This window comes from Crinia signifera, chromosome 19 (genome assembly GCF_055691185.1).
Source record: "Crinia signifera chromosome 19, ASM5569118v1, whole genome shotgun sequence".
Lineage (NCBI taxonomy): Eukaryota > Metazoa > Chordata > Amphibia > Anura > Myobatrachidae > Crinia > Crinia signifera.
The window spans coordinates 108,113,810-108,137,991 of NC_139226.1; the positions used below are offsets into that span (position 1 = coordinate 108,113,810).

At 46.3% G+C, this 24,182-nt stretch overlaps 2 protein-coding genes across 2 annotated transcripts in view; one reads left to right on the forward strand and one right to left on the reverse strand.

The window, feature by feature from the left end:
- Positions 1-5,794, reverse strand: part of TMPRSS4 (transmembrane serine protease 4) — a 39,963-nt gene extending 34,169 nt beyond the window's left edge. The window contains exon 1 of the mRNA XM_083163135.1: positions 5,599-5,794. Within this exon, the coding sequence (XP_083019261.1) occupies positions 5,599-5,625 (27 nt within the window). The 5' untranslated portion in view covers positions 5,626-5,794. The remainder of the gene's footprint in view (positions 1-5,598) is intronic.
- SMIM35 (small integral membrane protein 35) overlaps positions 1-24,182 on the forward strand; it is a 56,958-nt gene that overhangs the window by 3,545 nt on the left and 29,231 nt on the right. The window lies entirely within an intron of this gene.

The window sequence follows — 24,182 nt, forward strand, 5'->3', positions numbered from 1 at the left end:
TCTTCCCAAAGCTTCAAATGGGCTATCAACCCCCATCAAAGCCTATGAGCTCTCACTTCTGTAGTGTACACTATTTCAGGTGGCTTAAAGGCAGGTAAGCAATATAACAAAGCAATGAGGAAGGCAGGTCAGATGCTTGGTTCTATAAGGAGAGGAATTAGCAGCCGGAAGACAGACATTATATGCCACTGTATAGGTCATTGGTACGACCTCATTATTTATTACCAGTTATTTATATAGCGCACACATATTCCGTAGCGCTTTACAGAGTATAGTTGAACATTCACATCAGTCCCTGCACCAGTGGAGCTTACAATCTATATTCCCTACCACATGTACACGCACACACATTCATTCTAGGGATAATTTTGTAGGGAGCCAATTAGCCTACCAGTATATTCTTGGATTGTGGGAGGAAACAGGAGTACCCGGAGGAAACCCACTTAAGTACGAGGAGAATATACAAACTCTGCACAGTTACAGCCATGGTGGGAATCGAACCCATGACCTCAGCGCTGTGAGGCAGTTCTGGAGGCCATATCTCCAGAGAGATATAAATACATTAGAGACTGTACAAAAAAGGGCAACTAAAATGGTGCATGGCCTACATCACAAATTTTACCCGGAAAGACCACGAGGACATGCACTGAAGAGAGGGAGGTTCAGGGGAAATCTGAGGAAAAATTACTTTACAGAAAGGGTAGTGGACAAGTGGAATAGCCTCCCATCAGAGGTGGTAGATCCTAAGACTGAAGAGCAATTTAAACTTGCATGGGATCGGAATAGGGATATCCCAGGGTTGCCGACCCTCCCGGAATTTCCGGGAGTCTCCCGAAAATCGGGTACCCCCTCCCGGCCCCCGGAAGGGTGGGCAACCCTCCCGGATTCAGGGGGGACCCCCGCTGACCCCCGGATTGCGGCATTAAAATGCCGCAATCCTCGGGTCTCAGAGGAGGGGGCGGAGCTAAAACGGCACATTCGCGTCATTTTAGCTCCGCCCCCTCCACGGAGATCAATGAATTAGCTGCTTTAACAACATGGGGGCGGGGCTTAGTGATGTCACTCGTAAGCCCCGCCCCCTGAGCGGCTGCTGAAACTCTCCTCTCCGGGCTAAAGCCCGGAGAGGAGAATCTCAAAGTCGGCAACCCTGGGATATCCTTACACATAAATAAGGATCAAACAGGGTTTGTATGATTAAAAGAAGGGGCAGACTAGATGGGCCACATGGTTCTTATCTGCCGTCAAATTCTATGTTTCTATGTGTCACTTATTTGTGTCTGCTCCTCCCCTATAGATAATGAGGGGAATGTGGCTAAAGCGGCTAAAGGTGCCGATGCACTTATCCGAGTTGGGCAGATTTCACCTGATCCTAATGGATCAGGCCGAGAAATCGGCCCAAATCAGATGAGTTTGACATCCCATCTGACCCGATGCGCGGTCCAGTACACATCGGGTCGAACCCTACAGATTGAACCTGCTGCAGGTTCAATCTGTCAGATCGGACCCATTAGTGGCACATCGCGGGTGCTTTTATCGATGTGTTGGGTCTGAGCCATAGGATCGGACCCAACAACGTAAACTTGGACAATGGTAGAGAGCCAGGGTACATAATCCCTGGGCCTGATTCAGCAAAATGTCATCGTCCCTGCCCCCTCCCCTGCCTCTATGAATCACTGCAAACCCTCACATCCTGCCTCACTATTATACAATCCAACTGTACCTTTTTAACCGGCACAGTACCGTTTTTTTGTGGCCTGTACCGGCGATAAAGGGCTTGGTATCGATTTCTGGGTCTACAGCTCTCCATTAAAAGTATAGGAAAGGGGGAGTAGCCACACCCCCTTTACAGATTTTTACCAGTTTGTAGTTTGTGCCCTTCAGATGTTGGAGGATAGGCATCATCTGATGGAGGGAAGAGGGGCAGGTAGGAGAAGATCCTGCCTTCACGGTGCAAGTGCCACCACTGCTTATCTGCTGTGTCTCAGGGTGGCATTGGCAGAATAGTATGCACATACGTGTAGCAGCCTGAGGGGATCTTTTACTATATATTTTATATTTTAATAGCCTTTATTTTAAAGGCATTTTATATCGGTTACATCTTGTTAAGTTATGAACAAAACCACAGAATAGGGAGTGGACACGTCCAACCCATTGTAGTTTGGACAGCAGCCAAGTGCGCCCGGGAACCTTTTGTTGGTAATTTAATGTTTACATTGAACACAATGCAAAAAGAATGACATTTACCTACAACGCAGACATTATTTACAGACACCTAGCAATAGGCAGGATAACAGCTGAACAAGCCAACATAGACAAAGGCTAAAACAAGGAAATATGGAAATCCTGCCAATTTGATCAGACTAAAAATTATTTGGGAAAAGAAAAGGTTCTCAGTCGATAATTCCTATGAACATACCTCTTAAAGCTGACCTCTTACCTACATTTTGAGACATTCAATTCTGAGCTTGTGCATTATGGATCATTTGGTCTACAACAACTAGGTCGACATGGGTCAAGGTCGACAAGACATTAGGTCAAGAATTAGGTTGACATTGTCATGGTCAACAGTCAAAAGGTCGACATGGGGTCGACATTTTTTTACTCAAATGTCAACACTGTCAACATGGACACAGTTTGCAGTACACCGCATCGCTCAGCACACTATTTTATTGTCCCACCACGCCCTAGTGGATGGTAGGGCATGAAATACCCCCTGTCGGCACATGTTGGCTCAAAAAACAGTGATTAACCCCGTATTGACCTTTTGACTGTGTACCTTGCCCATGTCGACCTAATGCTTGTGTCGACCTAATGACCTGTGGACCTAAACCCATGTCGACCTAGACCCATGTCGACCTAGTTGCTGTAGACCTAATGACTGTATTCCATGCATACTGTATCTTTGTCATTGGCATTCTATGACAAACCACAATATGTATAATATACAGATGGAGCCGGGCTTGTCTTTGCAGGGGATGGCGGCAGAATCGCCAGCCGCCATCTGTATCTGCGAAAGGGGACGCGCGCGCACGAGATGCACGTGCGTCCCCTTCCGATGGCGCTTCCCCCGGGTCCCCGCCGGCTTGTCGGCGGTCACTCAGGATCCCCACCGGCCTCCCCGCACCCCCCCCCCCTAACCCTGTCCGTCTCCCTGAAGCGGAGATGGACAGGTTCCCGTCGCTGAGTCTCAGTCAGATGGAGCGCCTCGCTGCTGGCGGATTGCCAGCGGAGACAGTCTGGCGATTCGCCAGCAAGAGGGAGCCCGGCTCCATCTGTATCTAAATAGTGACACAATGACCATTATAACATTAAACCAAATGGTGACTGCAGAACCTTATTCATTTATTGATGTCCAAACGATAAAAAAAATAGATAGAACTGGCCCTGGAAACGGACAGACCTGGGGCGCTGTATAGAAGTAGAGTCTCCTGCAGCTGCTAAAAAGCGGGGTAGTTACCCCCATGAATACATAAATATAAAACAACACAAAATAAGCAGCACACAAAATAAATCAATTGAATTGATATATGTAAAATGATATGGATAGATTGGATGGTCTTTTACAAAATAGTTTAATGAAATAGAATGAAAAACAGATAAAAAAAAACAATGTAGTAAAATAGAAAAAATAAAGGCACCTACTGTATTAGTAACTGTCCCGGAGAGTCCGTTCCTAGGAATACCCCTAAATGGTGAAGGGAATAGTTACCCTGGAATGGGTAAGTGCAATGTCCGCTTATACCCATGTGGTCGGCCCAAAGCTGGTATAAGTCTACCGGAGATGTTTTTACAGAAGAGGTCTGCAGACGAAGTGGCACATTTACCTTTTTCCAAGCTGAACGTGAGTATCCGGGGTGGACCCATTCCAGGGCGGTAATCTACCCATATCATTTTATATATGTCAATGTAACTCAGACTGGCCACCGGTAGCCCTCTGCTGGGTCCAGGAAGCTTGCAAGGATCTGCATTAATACAAAATAGGGGTGGTCCTATTCGCCAATCCCGCTCATCCCCTCAAACACCACGGCACATCTTCCATACTGAGGCTTACGGTGTGTACACACGGTCAGATGTGCTTTCAGATACTATCCACGATCCAATCAGATCGGATCGTGGATAGTATCTGAAGGCACATCCAGTTTGCATACAAGTCTGACTATATAGTGCAGATCTGCACTATATAGTCAAGGCAGACAAGACTTTCTGTTTTGCGATACGTGAACGCGCATCGGATCGGGATCTGAAGGGTTAAAACCCTTGCGATCTGCATCCGATTCCTATCCGATGTTGATTATATCATCAACATCGGAAGGCAAAAAGTACTGTGTGTACACACCATTAGAAACGCCTGCCAGCGATCACACCGGACCTGCTATACATATGTGCAGAACGGGCACAGTGCAGGCCCATACCCCCAAGCATTGGATTTATATGTAAACCATAGGGTCATAGTTGCCTACTTCTGTCTGGGCGGCGGCTTTCCTCTCGCAGTCCACTGCAAATTCTCTGATTAGGGATCCATGCTGAATTATGCCCAATAACCCCCGTAATGCAACATAATGCAAAAATGAGCCATATCATGTTATATTACAGTATGTCTATATCCCCTTCAGTAAATATAGCCGCGAGGGAATCAGACCACATGAACAATGTAACGTACCATATGAACCACAACGGCAGGGGGAGGAGCAATAGTAACCCATAGGCTTCTATAGGGTATTGCCACTCAAAGGTGGCGATACCCTGCCCTGCGGTGATGCGGCTGCTGGGTGTTAGTAGATATGAAAAAGCGGTAAAACAGGGGTTTTACCGCATTTTCAGCTTAGTACATCCCGCCCTTTTTTTCTGTGCAGGGTAAATACTGGCTGCATTATTTTTACACTGCAATTTAGATTTCAGTTTCAACACACCCCACTTAAATTTAACTCTCTCTGCACATGTTACATCTGCCCCACCTGCAGTGCACATGGTTTTGCCCATTTTGAGAACAAATTTGTACTGCGATCAGATCTGAATAGGGGCCTTTCTCCCTGAAGCAGAGGGTCAGATAGGCATCTATGACATACCATAACAATTTAACGTAGCCCAAAACAGATTCTGTTTAAAGCAGCGATTGTCTTTTTTTTTTTGCGGCTGCCATTTTTACAGCGGGCAGATTATCTTTTTGTAGTGTTTATTCTATTTCTAGGATAAGAGCGCATGATAACACTATCTAGTGCACACACACAGGCACGTGGATTGGAAGAGTCTTTTCCCAAGCACAAAAAACGTTCATTTCACGCATGTGCAGGTTGTGCCTGATGTTTCGGTTGTGGCCGACTTCTGTGGAACTCTCCCCATACCTCTCCCCTGCAACAATCGGTCTTTTCCCACAATACTTTCCCCACAGTTAGCTACTGGATGAGATTTTTTTTTTACTTTAGCTACAAAATTACATTCCGTATTTAAAAAAAAAAAATCTGGATTAGTATTTATTTTTGCTGTATCTGCAAGGTACAGAACCTGTCCCTGGCTGATAATGTCACTGCAAACTCTTTACTGTGGCCGAACCGAGATACCAGCAGCGCACATGACTACCAGAGGGGTTAGAAAACTCACCTTTGGGGTGCTCAGAGTCAGAAGCATTTCCAGTAACACAGCACCCACTGAGGTATGTGTCCGAATGGTGTGTGCTGCCTGAAGCTGCTCATTGGTAGGTCCTGGATCTGGATCTGGATCTTGTAGCAGACAAGAGGAGATGCCAGCTAGGTACTGTGCGGTGTCATTGAGGAATATTTATTTGAATAGGTTTAATTTCACTTTATTCCCAATATATACAATTAGTAGCAAGCTGCATAAAGGAATCGTGATGTTATTTTTTTGTTGTTTTTTTCTTATTATTTGGGTCTTGTTATAATAGCGGTTATAGTGCTTTATTTTTGTGTTCCTCTGTTTTGGTTACATTTATTAGATTATAGGTTTGATGTTTAAAATGCCAGCACATTTATACTGGAATAGCAGGATTTGGGGGTTTAATAAAACCAGAGTAATCCTACCCATAACAGGCACTCTATGAGGTTCTCTAGTGCCTGGGTGCTTCCCAGGATGTGGATGGGCAGGATCAGGTGGTCAGAGCAAACTCACTCTACAGCTTCTATTGCTTTCCAGCTGTCATTCATCTCCTCATTCATTTCAGTCTTTCACAGCTCACACCTTTAACCCTTTTGCCTCCACACCATGCCTAATACCAATGGTTCTCAAATTCAGCTCTCAAGTGTTCCCACTTCCCAGCAGGACATGTTTTGTGGATTTCTGTCTGCTGAAGCAGGTGGTATAATTACTGACCTGGCTACACATACTGAAGGAGCGCACACACTAGCCGATGTATCGATGCACCATCAGCCAGTGTTTACCATCAATATATCTGTGAACATCGTTGTATGCCAAATATCACTAGGGGCGGGATGTACTAAAGGGAAAATGCGGTAAAACGGGGCTTTTACCGCATTTTCCTATTTACCATTACCCGTCCGCCCCATTTTCGCTTGGCAGGGTATCGCTACCCAGAGGGTGGCGATACCCTAAAGAAGCCTATGGGCTTCTATCGCCGTCCGCGCGCCCCCTCCCGTCCTCCTGATCTCCTCCTTCCCCAGCAGGTGTCACAGCCGGGAGGACATGTTATGTTTAAACATTTCCCGAAAATGTTATCTTCTTTAAAACAGCCTATACTGTAGATCATCTGTACTGTAAAATCTTAATACTGTATTCCATACAGTATCCAGTGTATAAAAGATCAATTTTCAGGGCTGTTACCGCTCCCCCCTCTGAAAATCCTGCTTTTTCCACTGCAACATGACCCTCTCCAGGAGGGACACAATGCTCTGTTTCTGGACTTTCCCCTTAATGTGTGATTGCCGTCACCAGTTTTAAACAGGTTAATGGGTAAGAAAGGCATTTCCGCACAGGTGATGGCAATCATAAATGAAGAGGAAATCCAGACACAGAGCGTTGTGTCCCTCCTGGAGAGGGTCATGTTGGGAGGTATGCAAATAGGTATCCTAAACTCTACAGGGGCTTATAAAACTTTTCAAGTTGGCTTTAGTGATCCGGAACCATGAACCAAAAAGCTAAGCCTCCTGTAACTCAGTAAATTACTGCAGCTGACTGCACCCATGACAAATTATGGGGACGTGGCACTGAAGTGTTTAGTTGGTTAAATTAAGGATACCTGTGATATCGCCTGCTTAAGCCAATTGCTAGAAGGCCAAGACACTAATATGTATTCATGTGGAAACAGCAGCTTCTGTACAATATACGGTAAATATTATATTAGTGTGATAGATGGCAATAGAGTTAAATCCTCCAGCATAGGACCTGGATCAACACCTGAAACAGGGATCATTTTCTCCCTGTGACCTGTCCAAACAGAAAGTGTTGGAGCAGCATGATACAGGGCTAGCAATTCAAAGTTCGGGAGGTTGACAGAGGAGCAAGGGGCCCGATTCAGTGCTGCTTGTGAGCATGTTAACGCCACCCCACCGAACGTGCAACACAAACCCTCATTTTAAGTGCACTATTCACAATGTTCTAAACTTCACTAAGCTTAACACATCTGCCCCTAATGTTTTACAAGTGAATGAGGCTAGAGCATACCTCCCAACCGTCCCGGATTCGGCGGGACATTCACGATTTACGGCCGATGTCCCGTCGTCCCGGTACTGCTTACCACAGTCCCGGCTTCCCGAGACGGTTGGGAGATATAAACCACGATAATGGGGCAGATGTATCATAGCAGCGCTTATCGCGCCGCTATGATACTTCCTGCTTCGCCTCAATAGCGAGGCGAAGCAGGAAGGGACATCGACAAGATGTATTAACATCTTGTCTGCCGAAGCGGGGGAGCGTTAACTCCCCCCTTCGGCGATGTCCCTTTCTGGAGATAGCGCATCAGTTAATACTGATGCGCTATCTCCTGTCCCCCGGCCGGCCGCACTGGGCATGCGCGGGATCTCGCTGTTCACGCGAGATCCCCAGCGCAGCCCAGACCTAACAGCAGGGACAGTGCTGTCCCTGCTGTTTAGATAGGGCTTCGCCAGCCTGATGCTGGCGAAGCCAAAGCAGGCTTCGTGTGGAACGGTCAGCGATGCTGACCGTTCATACATTCGGCCTGCTATCATTTTGATAGCAGCGCCGATATGGACAGGGGCGCATATCCTTTACCGCATCTCACCTCCTTCATACATGGGGGAGAAGCGGTATCAGTGCACATAACGTGCGCTGATACCCCTTCTCCCCCATAACGACCCTTCATACATCTGCCCAATTATTACGACGAGCGGCGAAAACGGGGGCGTGGCCGGATTTCGCGTCGCCCCGTGAGGCCACGCCCCCTTTTCTCGAGGCCACGCTCCCTTTTCGGGAGTGCGCGCAGCGTTGCCGCGCGAACGTCCCGACCTCCCAACTTCAAAAGTTGGGAGGTATGGCTAGAGGGTGTATTGGTTGCTTGATATTTCAAAAGTAAGCATTGCACTGTATATTTGGAGCTTTGAAGGTCAAAAGCCAGGGAATTTCCGCACAAGACTACTCCACCCATGCCTTGGTAGAAAAACAAGGACTGTGTCGAAGTGAAGAAGATATATAATTCTAAAGAACTATTATTTTTATATCTTAGACACACTAATCTACAGGAGATTTTTTGGGGGGTCAGAAAAATGTGAATTTGGAAAGTAGAAAAGAAGACTCTTTGCTGGGGTAAAGCAGATAGTCTTCTTTTCTACTTTCCATATTAGCTTTAAAGGTCAGCAAGCCAATAGTAATTCATACACAATTCCTGTGCTGAATGCGCAAATTCAAAGTACTGTATGTTCTTCTGCTTTTCTATGTAAATTCTAGTCTAGGGGGCCGATCATATTAATAACAAAGGGTGAGAGGTGCCATTTTCACTGCGTTTAAATTATTGCAACAGAACCCGGTTCAGCACCTTTCACAGGCTGGTTTCAGCCCGAATTCGCTCAAAATTGCTCATTACCCTATGGTGTAATAAGCCACGGTAAAGTGCAGCCACTGTTGCGATGATTGGCAATGGCGAATAATAGGATTGACTACTAAGTCCCTAACTGGAGTACTCTCTCCCCACCGCCGGATCAAACCTATGGCAGTATCTTGGGAGGTATAGTCCTCACTGGTTTACTGTGACCGACAAGGCTGCAAAAAGGCATGCTTGGACAGGCCACTAGCCGTCATAAGATGATGTCACCTGAACACTAACGCGTTTCTCCACCTTAGAATGTATTGTTTTATAGTAATCTATTCATCAGGAATTGGCTCTCAGTACTATAATTTGCATGCAAAGTAGCATCTACTAAGAACTAATCTGTGGCTACAGAGATGGTGATTAGCGTCCTGGGGATGGACTGAACAGTTTTTACATGTTATATGATATGTCTTGTCTTATTTGATATATTGGTGAATTTATGTCACAGAGTGAATTGAAGTGGACTTTAAGGGATGTGAGTTTTTAGATTGTACTGTAGATATTATCCTCTAGAAGGTGCTAGATAAATTATAAGTAGAATCTGATTGGTTGATATTGGCAACATCTCTCTTTAAAACTCACATTTTAGTAAATTTATCCTTAAAAGAGCACAAAAAAGTAGTTTTATACTAATAAATGTACTAGACGGCGCATGGCTCTGTCCACTTTCACAATTGTAAACCTGTCCAATGTCAGATCATTGAGCAGAAAAACATCACACTCTGAGGGTATTACAAAAGCTATATAGTGCAGGAATGGGCGGGAGGCCCCCAGCAAGGTGGGCATGTCTCTGCTTGCTGGCCAGAGCCCCCCCCCCCCATCCCCGCTGGTTCAATTACCCAAAATCATGGGTCCACGGAGAGGGGGCAGGGCTAAAATGATGCGGTAGCTGCAGTTTGCATCATTTAAGCCTCGCCCCCTCTCCATGGCCTGTGTATCAAGTTTAATGTCCTGGGGGTGGGGCCACCTGATGTCAGCTTTGACGTGTTGCCTCTCCGGGCTTCTACTGGAGAGGTGAAAATCAAAGTAGGCAAGTACAGGTATGATATAGTGTTACATTAAATACTGAGAAACATTGCTTCCCTGTTCACATGTATCAAGTCTTGGGGCGGGATGTACTAACGGGAAAATGTGGTAAAACACCCGTTTTACCGCATTTTCCTATGTATCAATACCCGTCCGCCCCGTTTTCGCAAGGGAGGGTATCCTATAGAAGCCTATGGGCTTCTTTCGCCGTCCGACGTCCGCGCGCCCACCCCCTCCCGTCCTCCTTTGATCTCCTCCTCCCCCTGGTGTCACAGCCGGCAGGACATCCGGCTTCAGGGGGGAGGAGGAGACACAGGGGGACGCTGGCAGCCGCCGGGAGGTGACGGAGACCCCCGCAGCCCACATCACAGGTATCGCGGGGGTCTCCGTTACCGCAGCCCGATGCTGGCCGCATATGTTAGTACATATGCGGTAGCATTGCGGCGGCTGCCGTGCGAAGGGCGGAGATGTATGTTGATACATCCCGCCCTTGGAGACAGATAAAGGGTCAGATTCAGAAGCGTTTGTGCTGGTCATAATTCAATGTTTGTACTGGTCCTAATTCGGCATGTGCAGAACCCCTGCGCAAATGCCTTCGGTGAGTATCATGAGGCGTTTACACAGGTAGATGTGGGTAGGGGGTAAGCAGCAGCAGGGGAATGGCCAGCATTATATCGACGTCCCCATGAAAATGCTGGCCTGCTCAGTACGGGCGACTAATGTCACATGACGTCAGCACCCGCTCCCTTTTCAGCCATCTCCATATAATAGAATAAAATAATTGAATAATAATGTATTGTCACTACAACATTAAAAAATGTAAAGTGAAATTAACAAGGAAGAAAAGAAGAGAAGAAGGAAATACTCATATTCAACATTCATATATCACAATTCAAACACAAAATAACAGATGGAAAAAAACTGTTCCGCTGCCGGCTAGTGCGGCAACTCAAGCACCTGTAACGCTTCCCAAAGGGCAACAGGGAGAAAAGAAAATAGCAGGGATGACTAGGGTCTAGAATTATTTTTTTAGCCTTCGCTTTCCCCCTTCTTAAAAAAATGGCAAAGGTTGGCCAATGACCTTTTCAGCAGCCCTAACTATCCTATCTGGGGATCTACGATCAGAGCACTTTCAATTTCCATACCATACCGCAATGGCATAAGTCAACAGACTCTCGATTACGCAGCAGTAAAAGTTCATAAGCATAGGCCAGCTGCCCGTAATCTCCGCAGAAAAAAAAGGTCTGAATCAGGCCGATAGTGTAGCGAGGTACCAACCAATCAGAGTTTGATATTTTACAGGCTGCGTTTAAAGAATGACAGTTACGAGCTGCTTGGCTGGTACTTTATCTCTCTCCACTTTATAGCTCTACAAAGCTTGATACAGCTTTTACAATGGAACGCTTGTTTACAAATATGTGTTGGGAAGAAATGCGACATTAACATTTTTAGACTGCAGTGGTGGGTACACCGTTCATAATAATCCATCTGCCCTTGTTTTCAGGTGCTATTGTCTGAACATCACGTTACACACAGAGAGGTGTGAACAAGCCCTAGAATGAAACACCGTTTCTCTGCTTAGAACATTGCTTTTCTTGGCTGAAAAATGTTGAGTTCAAAAGGCAAAACACATCACAGGCCTGACAGCGAGCCAGGGCGCTTCTGCAGCAGGGGAGAGTAACAATAGGTCTAGTTGTTGTCTATCCATTGTTTTGCAATTACAAATATTGCTGTTTGAAACACCCAAGAAAAACCAGCCTTGTGGCTATGGACCTCTTCACGACATTGCATTTATTCAGCAGCGTACCTCATAAAGTAAGATTACTATGGACTATGAGGCATTACTGTACAAGCTATTATTGTGATCATTTATCATCTATATACTGTATGTCTAGTGTCCGTGAGTCTCCGAAACACTGCCATCTGCTGGCAGAGAGTGAAACTACATCTCTTTCTCACACATGCACAAACACCGAAGGTAGCAGACTAGCTTTCGAAGCTTTTGCTTGAGCGGGCTTACTTGTTAACAAAGAAATACATTATTTTGATTCTGGTCATACATAAACACACAGACCAACTTTCCTCCAACCACCTGACAAGTTGCTTGGATGGAATAAAAATATGGTACTGGATGGGAGCAAAGGGCAATCAGAAATGTGCTCACAGACGCAGGAAAATGAACAAAAACATTCAGTCAAATTGTTTAAATCAAACAGGTTCAACTACAGTACTGTGTCTGAGGGACAGTTTTTGTCTTTTTCCAGATTTTGGGAGCAAAGTTCTGAAGTAAATATTACATTTGCTCCCATCCAGTGCCAGGTTTTTATTCCATCCAAGAAACTAGTTGGATGGTTGGAGTAAAGTTGGTCTGATGTGTGGCCAGCATTAGGGTCAGTTGTCTGAGATGTTAGTAGGCGAGTGGGTACTCTTTACTTAGAAGGGCGCCCACGATTTTGATCGTGGGCATCGTTAGTAAAAAATCTCGGGCATCTCGGGGATTGAATGCACTAAAAAAATCGGGTGCGATCAACCGACGAGATGCCCGAGATTTCCCATAGGGAACAATGTTAAATGTCTCAATTGACCCAATTTTCCTGTTCAATGCCTCAATTGACCCGATTTTTCCATAGGAAACAATGTTAAATGGGCCACAGAGGCCAAATAGGCACCCTGAAGTGTATAATGGCCACCCAAATTGTTAACGCCACCCCACGATCAACGTCAACCCGATGCGTGGCGAGCGCAGCGAGCCCGCGAGGGGCGTCGGTACGCGTCCTACGACCTTTTCATACCCCCACTATCCACGTCGGCGTGGAGTTGAGAAAAGAAAGTGTGGCGAGCGCAGCGAGCCACCGAGCCCGAAGCGTGGCGAGCGTACGCGGACAGCTGTGAAGCCCGCGAGGGGACACGGATACCTGTGAAGGTATCCGCGTCCCCTCGCGGGGCTCGCTGCGCTCGCCACGCTTCGGGCTCGGTGGCTCGCTGCGCTCGCCACACTTTCTATTCTCAACTCCACGCCGACGTGGATAGTGGGGGTATGAAAAGGTCGTAGGACGCGTACCGCCGCCCCTCGCGGGCTCGCTGCGCTCGCCACGCTTCGGGTTGACGTTGATCGTGGGGTGGCGTTAACAATTCGGGTGGCTATTATTCACTTCAGGGTGCCTATTTGGCCTCTGTGGCCCATTTAACATTGTTTCCTATGGAAAAATTGGGTCAATTGAGGCATTGAACAGGAAAATCGGGTCAATTGAGACATTTAACATTGTTCCCTATGAGAAATCTCGGGCATCTCGTCGGTTGATCGCACCCGATTTTTTAGTGCATTCAATCCCCGAGATGCCCGAGATGGGCGCCCTTCTAAGTAAAGAGTACCGGCGAGTGCAAATTATCCAGCACAGAATCTGCCTTTGGAGCAAAACATAGCCCAGGTGGGATGATGCCACAAAAGTAGCAACTAGACCAGGGCTGGGCAACACCAGCCCTCCAGATGTTAGTGAACTACACATCCCAGGAGGCTTTGCATTAGTTTTGCTATGTGGCCATGCTGAAACTGATGCAAGGCATGCTGGGATGTGTAGTTCATCAACATCTGGAGGGCCGGTGTTGCCCAGCCCTGAACTAGACCAATTAACCTAGTAGCAACTAGTAGTACAACCTCTCTCCCCCCCAAACCCCAGCATCCCCCTCCCATACCGCAACATCTGGACATGCCTTCCTTGTCGACACAGTTACTAAAATAATCAAAACCATCCTCCTTACCTAAACCAATCCAAAAACAAAGGCAATAACAGCAACAAAACCATCAACACCAATATGCATCATTTTAAGTACATAGTATATACCAAAATATACACCAATCAGCTAGGCAATAATTATGTTAAAACGTATATTTCCATTTAATAAACCTCAGCTTAACTTGTATCTAATAGACAGAGGGGCCCATTTATCATTGGATCGTATATGCAATGCCATCTGAGTGGCATTTACCACCCAGGACCGCATTGCAATATGCGATCCTTTCAATTGAATGCATCAATCTGCAGACACAGGTACAAGGGCCCGTCCCTGCGCACTGCTTCGCCCAGTGCCGGGGGTCTGCGCATGTACAGTTAGCGCTGACCGTACTGCCCCACCGGCATCTGTCTAGCCAAACACCCCCACCACCACCACCACCACCATTCCCCCAGTTACAACACAGAAACAACCACTGGAATTGCAGACACCTGTGTGTAATTTCTATCTGCGTCCCAGACAGGTAGCCGCTACCCAGACTTTTACTCAGAATGTAGATATCCACCACTTGCCCCTGATGCCACCTCTGTAACAGGCACAGAGGATGATGCAAGTCACCTTTTCCTGCTACGTTGTCTCATTACACACTGACAAAGCTTTCCCTGTGATGGACAGGTCAGAATCTGACACACTTACCATAGTGTCACTGTCACGGTGATGTAGTTGGGGGTTCTAGATCGTCCCCCTGGTGCTGCTCAGATCACTGATGCACAGGAAATGTTGTGTCTTCTAGTTTCCCAAGATACTACTTGTGTTTGTCCATATCAACATGTCAGTTTCGTCCTCTCTCTCTCTTGCCCACATTTCTATTTTAGTAAAAGCACATTGAAAGTTGTCAAACTGGAATCCCTGGTTTAGCCCAGCCCTAGACACCTTGGCTACACAGCCTCTTCCGCCCTGACTCACCTGGCTATGTGAGAGGATAATGTGACAGCTGAGAGGGAGCTGCTGACTGGAAGGATCGGTTCTGGGGCTTCTTCTTACTATTTGCTACGATGCCAGCTACAAGGAAGCGCGTGCATCATACATAATGGCACGCTTTCATGCTATGTACATGCTAAATACTATCGGGACATGGCCCGGTACTTGTGTATTATCACAGCGCCCATCGCATCGCATACCACTAATTAAGGTATTCAGGTCCAAAGGTATTCGGGTCCAAAGTCCCGCACTGTACATTAAAATATCGCATCGCATGTCATTAAAATGGCATGCGATGCGATTTTTAATTGTACAAGCACCCTGATGGGTCATTACTATGTTAAATGCACCCCCATTGACAACGCCACCCCCACTATCAACGCCAACCCGAAGCGGGGCGAGTGCAGCGGTACGCGTCCTCCAACCTTTTCATACCCCCACTGTCCACGTCGGCGTGGAATTGATTTTAGATAGTGTGGCGGAATACATGTGAAGTAATCCGCATCCGCTCGCCACGCTTCGGGCTCGCCACACTATCTAGATCAACTCCACGCCGACATGGATGGTATGCGATGCGACTTGCGTGATAATACACAAGTACCCATGGCTCATTATCAGAGAATCACCACCTCTACACAAGGGCCAAAACTCATCTAAATCGGTGGTTCTCAATCTCAGTCCTCAAGTACCCACAACAGTGCACGTGTTCCAGGTCACCCGGCAGGTGCACAGGTGCACTCATTACTCACTGACACAGGTGGGGGTAATTATCTCACCTGTGATTCTGTGTGACGACCTGGAAACCGTGCACTGTTGGGGGTACTTGAGGACCAGGGTTGAGAACCACTGATTAAATGATTAGTCCCTTTTAGGACTCATTTATTTAATTGAGTTGCATGGGTTGACTTGTCAACAGTAAGATGGTCAACCACTATTGGTCGACATGCCAAATGTTGAAACAATAGAAATGTCGACATGTATTATGTCGGCATAGACAAAAGGTGGACAAATGGAAAAGGTGGACATGAAAGGGTGGATACAAGTGTTTTTATCTTTTTGGGGAGGGGTCTGTGTCGAAAAAATGTTGACATGGACACCATATCCGCGGTCGTGGTGAGGCGCTGATTAAGTGTGGGCGCCGGGGGTCTGCGGGGCTATCCTACACTGCACTGCTGCTGGGGCCCCTCTGTTCGCCGCCGCTGCCGCTGGGACCCGCAGATCTACTTGTCTCTTGTTTGCGGTCCCGGGCAGCTCTCCTCCATGCAGGCTTGTAAATGAAAATGACCCTCAAAAAATGGTTGCCCCCTTACAGCAGACACTCTTTGGGGATGCTAGAGGAGGAGTCGGCCCTCCTCTAGCATCCTCAAAAACGGTCCGCTGTTAGGGGGGCGGCCATTTCTTTAGGGTCATTTTCATTAACAAGCCTGCATGGAGGAGAGCTGCCCGGGACCGCAGACAAGAGACAAGTAGTTCTGCGGGTCCTGGCGATGACGGTGGTGGTGGCAGCGAGCAGAGGGGTAAGTAGCGTAGTTGGGGACGGCCTTAAGGGGAGGGGGCGGCCGAAATTTCCGGCGGGGTGGCGCCCAAAACATAGTCACGCCACTGCTGATGGTCAGCAACATTGAGTTGTGACCCCATGCTGAGGTGGTCGGGACCCACAGATTGTGAACCGCTGACATATATACATCGTATGCAAGGTGAGCGCACGCAATGTACAGTATCATATGTGAGCCAGGAGGCTCCGTATAGCATGTGACGAGGCTGCACATGGTCATAGAGTTAGATTATAATAGTGTAGGGAGACGGTAAACACATACAGGGCCAGATGTACTAAGCTTGAAAAGTGATCAAATGGAGAGTGATAAACCACCAGCCAACCAGCTCCAAACTGTCATGTTACAGGCTGTATTTTAAATGACAGTTAGGAGCTGGTGGTTTTATCACTTTTTAAGGGTGAGTACATCTAGCCCACAGTATGCAGCAGCCTATCTTGTGCTTTATACCTGGTGCAACATCGGCACTTATAATGGTTAGCACTGACTTCTGATTGGCTGAGTGTGTCTTGTTATCTCTCATTGATATTGTTGTTATTATTAGGGTGTCTGCTTTTTGCATTAGTTATTAGGTGTTTGTTATTACTGTGCAGCATCAACACAAATTTCTATATATTTTTTTTTAAAGGATTAACACAGTTGTTTATATATAATTAAATGTAATGCCTTTTTATTGTGTCTGTATTTAATTGGATTTTACATTGTGATTGTGGCTTATTTTTTATTAACATACTGTCCAGACACAGACGTGCTCTTACTAGAGATGGCCATCGTTGCCACTGCCATCGATGGTTACCATCGATGGCAATAGTGCAACTGGCCATTGATAGTGGAATACTACTGTATGCAGTATTTTTACCTATCAATGGTCTCATCCATTTTCTTTGACTGAGTGACCTGCAGGCCAATCAAAAAATGGGGGCAGGGCTTCATGGTGTCAAGGGCGGAGCTCTGCTCCGTGTCCCAGCCACTTAGGGGAAAAAACTATTCATTTATGTTTGACATCGGTGGAGGGAAACCATCTGGTTCTCCCCCATCAATGGCAAAACTATTTACATCGACCATTAACCATTGATGAATTTGAATCATCGATGGTCATCCCTACCTCTTACGCATTAGACTCTTTATTAAAGTACTATACTGTATACTCATTGGCCCTTATTCTGGTCCATTTGCACGGACCAGTTCATTAGCATGGGGCCGATGTCTTGCATATGCGCAGACGCAGGGTGCGTGCAGCCACGGCGAACAGGGTGTTCACTGGGTTCATGCATTTAAGGCTGCGGCCGGGGGGCATGGGGCGGCGGCAGATAGTTGCGCCCATGGGAACACTGGGCGTTCCCATGGAAATCGGGCTGCAACATCGGTACCAGGGGGCGGGCAGCTGATATCAACGGATGTCAGCTGCCCACCCACTTCCTCCTGAGGGTGCACGCAAATCTAAGTGACCTGAGAGTCACTTAGATATATGAGTGCACGTTCCACATCATTCAATGGTCGGCGACCATCGAACGATATGGGTGTTCACCCAGAGGCTGTGAATGGATGTCTATGTTAAACATGCATTTGCATGCCCTGCGTGCGAACACATGCTGCGAGGGGGGCGGCCTGACATTCGCCAGGGGGGAGAATGCCGGCTAGCAAAGAAAGTAGACATCTGGGGGTGGTAACTGGCCAATGCCACAATAAATGCAGGTGTGCCACAATATACACAGGCGTGACTAGGGAAACGCAGGCATGCCCCAGTGTTTTAGGGGAGGGTGTGTGACGTCAGCTCCAGACTCGATTAGGCTGATTTCATCGCAGCCGCCGAGTTAGTCCCTGGCTAATCATTCGATGGTGAGCGGCTTACGGATGGATTCGGACATATTGATTTGGCTATGAATAAATAAGCATCGGTACACGTCTATTCACACAGCGAGCGCATTCATCCGCAAGGTGGGATTTAACATTAGTAGGGCGGCGTTTATCTTATAGCTGCCCCACACAGCAGCAATCAGGTCTGAATCGGGCCCAGGGTGCGGGAAGGGGTGTTACTTGATACAAGAGGGTGTTGGTGGGGGCATAGCTGCATGATTGCATAATAATAGCCAGACCTCCACTCTACATGGCATTGGCTACGATGGTGCGATTCAGCACGATTCACTTTATTCGCCATCCGATTTGCCCACTTTACTAGGTAAGAGGATGGCGGTGTGTTGGCGGGTCCGGTAGACTTGCCTTCTTTCCCAGGTCAGGTGCCACATGATTTTCAGGAGCCTTCCAGCAGTTCCAGGGGAGTCAGACCTGCAGAACATAAGATGAGTCGGAATCGGACCCATCAGTGGTAGTTTTTTTTAGCACCCAGGATGTATTGCATCTGATCAGGTGTGTGCCAGCGGAACCACCACAGAGCAGGGAAGCACCGGGAAGGAGAAGCAGTCTCCCCCCTTTGCATCCTCCGGGGAACAGGCTGCGGTAGTGGCGGATGGGCATGAGATTTCAAAACTCCCATTCAAATGAATGGGCGGCTGCTGAGTGGCTGAGAGAGCTCTCTCAGCCAATCAGCGGCTGCCCATTGAACGTTCAACATCCCCGGCAGCTCATTCAACTTCTCCAGCATTTATCGGAATTTATAGCCTATAAAAAATGCCCATATTACATTTGCCCCACCTGTAATGCACATGGTTTTGCCCATTTTGAGAACACATTTGCCCTGCGATCAGGTCTGAATTAGGCCCTATCTCTGCCTAGATCTGCAACTTTTCCTGAATTCTGCCCAGGCTCCCAATGACATCATATATCACCCCAAATTATATTATACTCCTCTTACATCATTAGGTCTCGCCCCAAAGCTGTTGTATTGTTAATAGATGATCACACTGCAATTTTATTAGCATGGGAGCTTTGTTAGGAGATAAATGGATTAAGGGAAACATAAAGGAAAATAATGTAATGGAAATAAATGGTGAGCTCTGCAGTCCAATTTACTAGCAGCATTATGGAGACTAGGCCAAGTCCTAGTACAGGACTATTTTGTAGAAACTCAACCTGTGTTACTTCTATGAGACAAATACAATGAGAATGAAAATACCGCCAATCATTTTTGTACATCATACCAAGTGGCATCAGTTTACAGTGCAACACATGAAGACAGGCCGAAGATGACTGCCGTAATTGGCTGCAATGTTACCTCCATTCAGATGTGATGCTAGTGCAACTTGGGATAACACCCAATTCTTCATACACCGTTCACTGTCATTGGGAAAGGCTATGCGTTCTCCAAAGACCACCGACATGCCAGGAAATCTCTATCTCCGCAGCTACCCCTTGCTGAAGATATTGGGGTAGATGTATGAAGCAGTGATGAGGGAGAAGTGAGCCAGAGGAGGCGTGGCCCATGGCAACCAGTCAGCTGCTCTGTATAATTTTATGTTATGCAAATTATAGATGTTACTTCAGTGCTGATTGGTTGCCATGGGCCACTTCTCCTCTGGCTCACTACTCCTCCCTTATCACTGCTTCATACATCTACCCCTTTATTAACTGCATGGCAAAGCTCCAGAACGTGAAGGTAAATTCACCAATTGGGGGAAGATTTTACTTTCTGGAATGAATGGAGCGCAGCAGATATCGGCTGCGGATCGATCAATAAGGCATTTAGGGTTTCAATTACTTTTGCTGGAGTACCTCGGAACGAACTGTTTGCAGGGAATTTCACAAAAATGAACATTGGTAAATATGCCCCTAAATAAGCACAAAGCAACATTTCTTATTAAATTAACCGATCTGGCTCGGCGTCTCTATACAGTAGCATGGGGTTCTATTTCTTCAAGCTCCTAAAATATAATATTTCATGGGGACAGGTGATTTTAGCATGGAGCTCCCCGGCACCAAGCGTTCCCATGTCAGCTGCCAGCTCTGTCCTTCCACAGGGCACCCACAGTTTAGAGTGACTATATACTGTAGGTTTCTCCCCACCTGCGAATGGATGCCTATCGTGCCGCTATAATACTTCCTGCTTCGCCTCATTAGCGAGGCGAAGCAGGAGGGGAGACAGACCAGATGTATTAACATCTTGTCTGCCGAAGCGGGGGAGCGCTAACTCCCCCCTTTGGCGATGTCTCGTCCTGGAGATGGCGCATAGGTTTACACTGATGCGCTATCTCCTGTCCCCCGGCCGGCTGCACTGGGCATGCACGGGATCTCGCTACCCACGCGAGATCTCCAGCGCAGCCCAGAGCTAACAGCAGGGACAAACCAGCAGGGGATGCTGACCGTTCATACATTCGGCCTGCTATCATTTAGATAGCAGCGCCGATATGGACAGGGGCCCCTGTCCTTTACCGCACTCTGGCTCCATCATACATGGGGGAGAAGCGGTATAGTGCACACATAGGTGTGCGCAGCACATTTTATTAGGGGGTGCACCGTCAAAGGGGTGTGCCTAGCACCACATCTTAAACATGTATAACACCGCCCATTGGGTGTGTCTAACAACGCCAATCAGGCGTGTCTACCATCATCTATTGGTACTCGCTACAATATAAAACATCTTTCAGTATAATAATACATGCAAATAAAGTAAAAAACATATATGGATGGTATGTAGTGATATGACAATGGTCTGGTACAAGTAACAATGCAAAACACACATAATTGATTGATGGGCGCTTCTTTCAATGGAATACAGTTCTAAAAAGCATTGCTGGTAGGGGGGTGTTCATAAGGGTGGGCACAGCATTAGGGGGTGCCTGTGCACCCATAAGACTCAATGTGCGCACGCCTATGAGTGCACATAACGTGCGCTGATACCCCTTCTCCCCAATAGCGATCTTTCTTACATCTGCCCCGATGTCCGCTAGCTCCTCCCTAACACTCCCCTTATTCAAGCAAACAGGATTTAGGATAGGACCTTATGTAGGCGCAATGCTGCCTGAGAATCTGTACTTTACCCGGTTATCACCTAATAACCAACAAGAATATAAAACATACAAGATAGGGAATTTCCAAGTCTCTGGCGCAATGCTTGAAAACGATGAGTCTAAAGATTTTCAGAAGTCTTCACAGTTCTCAAGGGAATTTCTCAAAAATAAAGAGAAAGGATATCAGTAGTAATACTGACTATTCTAATATCAGAAATGGATCACAAGGAGGAGACGAATAGATGGGCGTACCCCACTCACGGTAAGTAGCTCTATGTACAGGCACGTAGCGGTTTCTTGTCTTTATCTCTCCTTCTTTCTTCTTTTCTCTTTTTCTTTTTCTTTTTTTCTTTTTTTTTCCTTTATTTTCTTATACCGGGGATTATTTCACTCAGTGGGTTATGTGAAAAATGTAGAAGTAAAGAATCAGGGTTAGTGCGTTTAATCAAAAGTTTCTCTAGACACCCCGTGCAGGTAGGAAGTGGTGATGCTCGTACCTTACTCACCCGAAAGAAGAGTAAGATACTTATATAAAGGTATCTTTGTAAGATGTGATTAGTATTTATCCAAGGGAAAACATGAGAGTGCGTACCGCACTTACGTGACTGTATGGTAAGTATCCACCCGTAGCGTGTACTTGACTTGGAATATGGTTCCGATATCACCGTCGGGACCAGTTTTTCTCAATTGAAGTGTACATAAGTAAGTAAAAATAATAAGATGTTAGTGAGTGGAATTAAGTTAATTCTCTTGTAGCCTCTATATAAAGAGGGTAAGTAGAGGGTGGATTGTGCTTTCAAGATAGAAAGAGGTACTGGTGTCGTACCGTGACTCACACTGTGATGTGTGGAGAAATCCCCAGAAAGGTTTCTTTAGTGAGGGGGGGATTTTACCGCTTATAGTGTTTATATGTATTAATCACATATATACCCCAGATATTTTCAATGAGTTGGAGATATGCGTACCAAAACTTACAATGAAGTAAGTGTATTACCACCTATAGCAGTTTCTTTTACTCAGGATAGAGTCCCCCAAAGTATTCTTAGCCGAAAAGGAGCCTTTTCTCTTTTAAAAAGGTTCTTTATTGTACATAGGAAAAAATGCATAAAAAATCCTCCATCCCAACAATGGAAGGATCAGGTACAAGTCCCAAAATTAGCAGCAGGATATCCACAATAATCCCAGAAAAATACCCAAAAAAATAAAAAAAATTAATTTTTTTTTTTTTTTAAAGTTAAAAAATACATACAGAAAGTCCAAAATTGTCCGGAAATGGATAAAGAAGGTGATGGCTGCTCACTCTCCACAGAAATAGTCGACGCGTTTCGGTGTCTAAGAGCACCTTTTTCAAGACATGTCTGTGGAGGGTGAGAGCCCATCTTTTATACCGAGAGCAGCCTATCAGATATCACAGGAAGTAAAATTTCATGATGTGTGTCCTGTTGTATCTAATTACATTCCAACAGTTTAGGAAAATTAACAAAACATTTATAACAATATACATATATCATAGAGGTATAGTCCATAGTTTAAAAATATACATTGACTCCATATTTATAGCTCCGATGGAGATGTAGTAAGAACGGTCGCCATGACAACATAGGTGTAACTTCTGGGATCGGGTGTTGATCCGCTTTATTTCAGTACTTAGGGAAAGGATCGAAGCGGGCTGGAAGAGGTAATAAGTCCAACTTGGATAGTCCTAACATAAAAAGCGGGCAATCATCATCTCATAAGTTAGAGAGTGGAGATCGTGATGCCGATATCCGTTACTTCCGGGTCATCAGTGTTGGACCGCAGACTCTGGAAGCCGTGCTGGGGCGCATACACGGACTTCCGGGGATTTGGACCGCAAAAGTGTCTGACGGATATCCTGAGGAGGACTCGTCTTGGCGAAGGGAGACTGTGACGCTGTCCCTCTGGCTTCCGGTCGCTGGACCGCAAACTACGGAGGCCGAGAGGGGTCAGACGTATTTGGAGATGTCACAACTTCCGGGGTTTGAGCCGCATAGCGTGAGATGTAGATAGTAGCGTGCTTCTAAGTTTGTTGTCATGGCGACGCGTCCATCTATCATAACAAAGAAAGAAACACTAATGAGCAGATGTATTATACAGTTTCTAAATGTGACCATTGGCGTTTTACATTAAGAAGTTTAATATACACAAAAAGCGGAGAAAAAACATGATGATAGCTCATGAGCTGAAGTGGTCCTCACAAAAACCACTTCAGCTCAAAATCGCTATTCAGAAATAAGATTCATCTCAGATTTTGCTAAAGCAGAGGTATTGTCATTGTGTCTGATGTCCTTATTGACTACCTTTAGGCCACAAAAGAATATTATTTCAGCCGGAGAGCAATTATTATTATTATTATTATAATTTTATTTATAAGGCGCCACAAGTGTTTCGCAGCGCCGTACAAAGGAACAATACAGGGAGACAAAACTTGGCATAACATTGAATAAATAACAAAAATACAGTACAAATAAAGAGCACCACAGTTCAATACACATTACAGCTTAAATGTAAGTAGTGAGGACCCAATCAACATACTACTAGAGGCTTGAGGCCAATGATGGAGATGAGTATGAAGATGGTCACTGAGTGTTGGAGTAAAGGAGAGCTGTGAGTGAAATGTGAAGAGAAGTGGGCTTTGACAACAGGAGGGAAGAGGGCCCTACTCGGAGGAGCTTACAATCTAGTAGGAAGGGGAGACAGACAGATTACAAGAGGTGCAAGCGAGGGGGTGGTGGTTAGATAGCAGGATGTAAACAGGAAACAGGCAAGGGGTCGGAGAACCAGCTGGTTTATGCAGTGGAAGGGTACGCTTTGATGAATAGGTGAGTTTTCAGTGCCCGTTTGAAGCTTTGCAAGGTCGGGGAGAGTCTAATGGAGCGAGGGAGTGCGTTCCACTGAAGGGGTGCAGCACGGGCAAAGTCCTGTACTCTAGCATGGGAAGCAGTGATCAGGGTG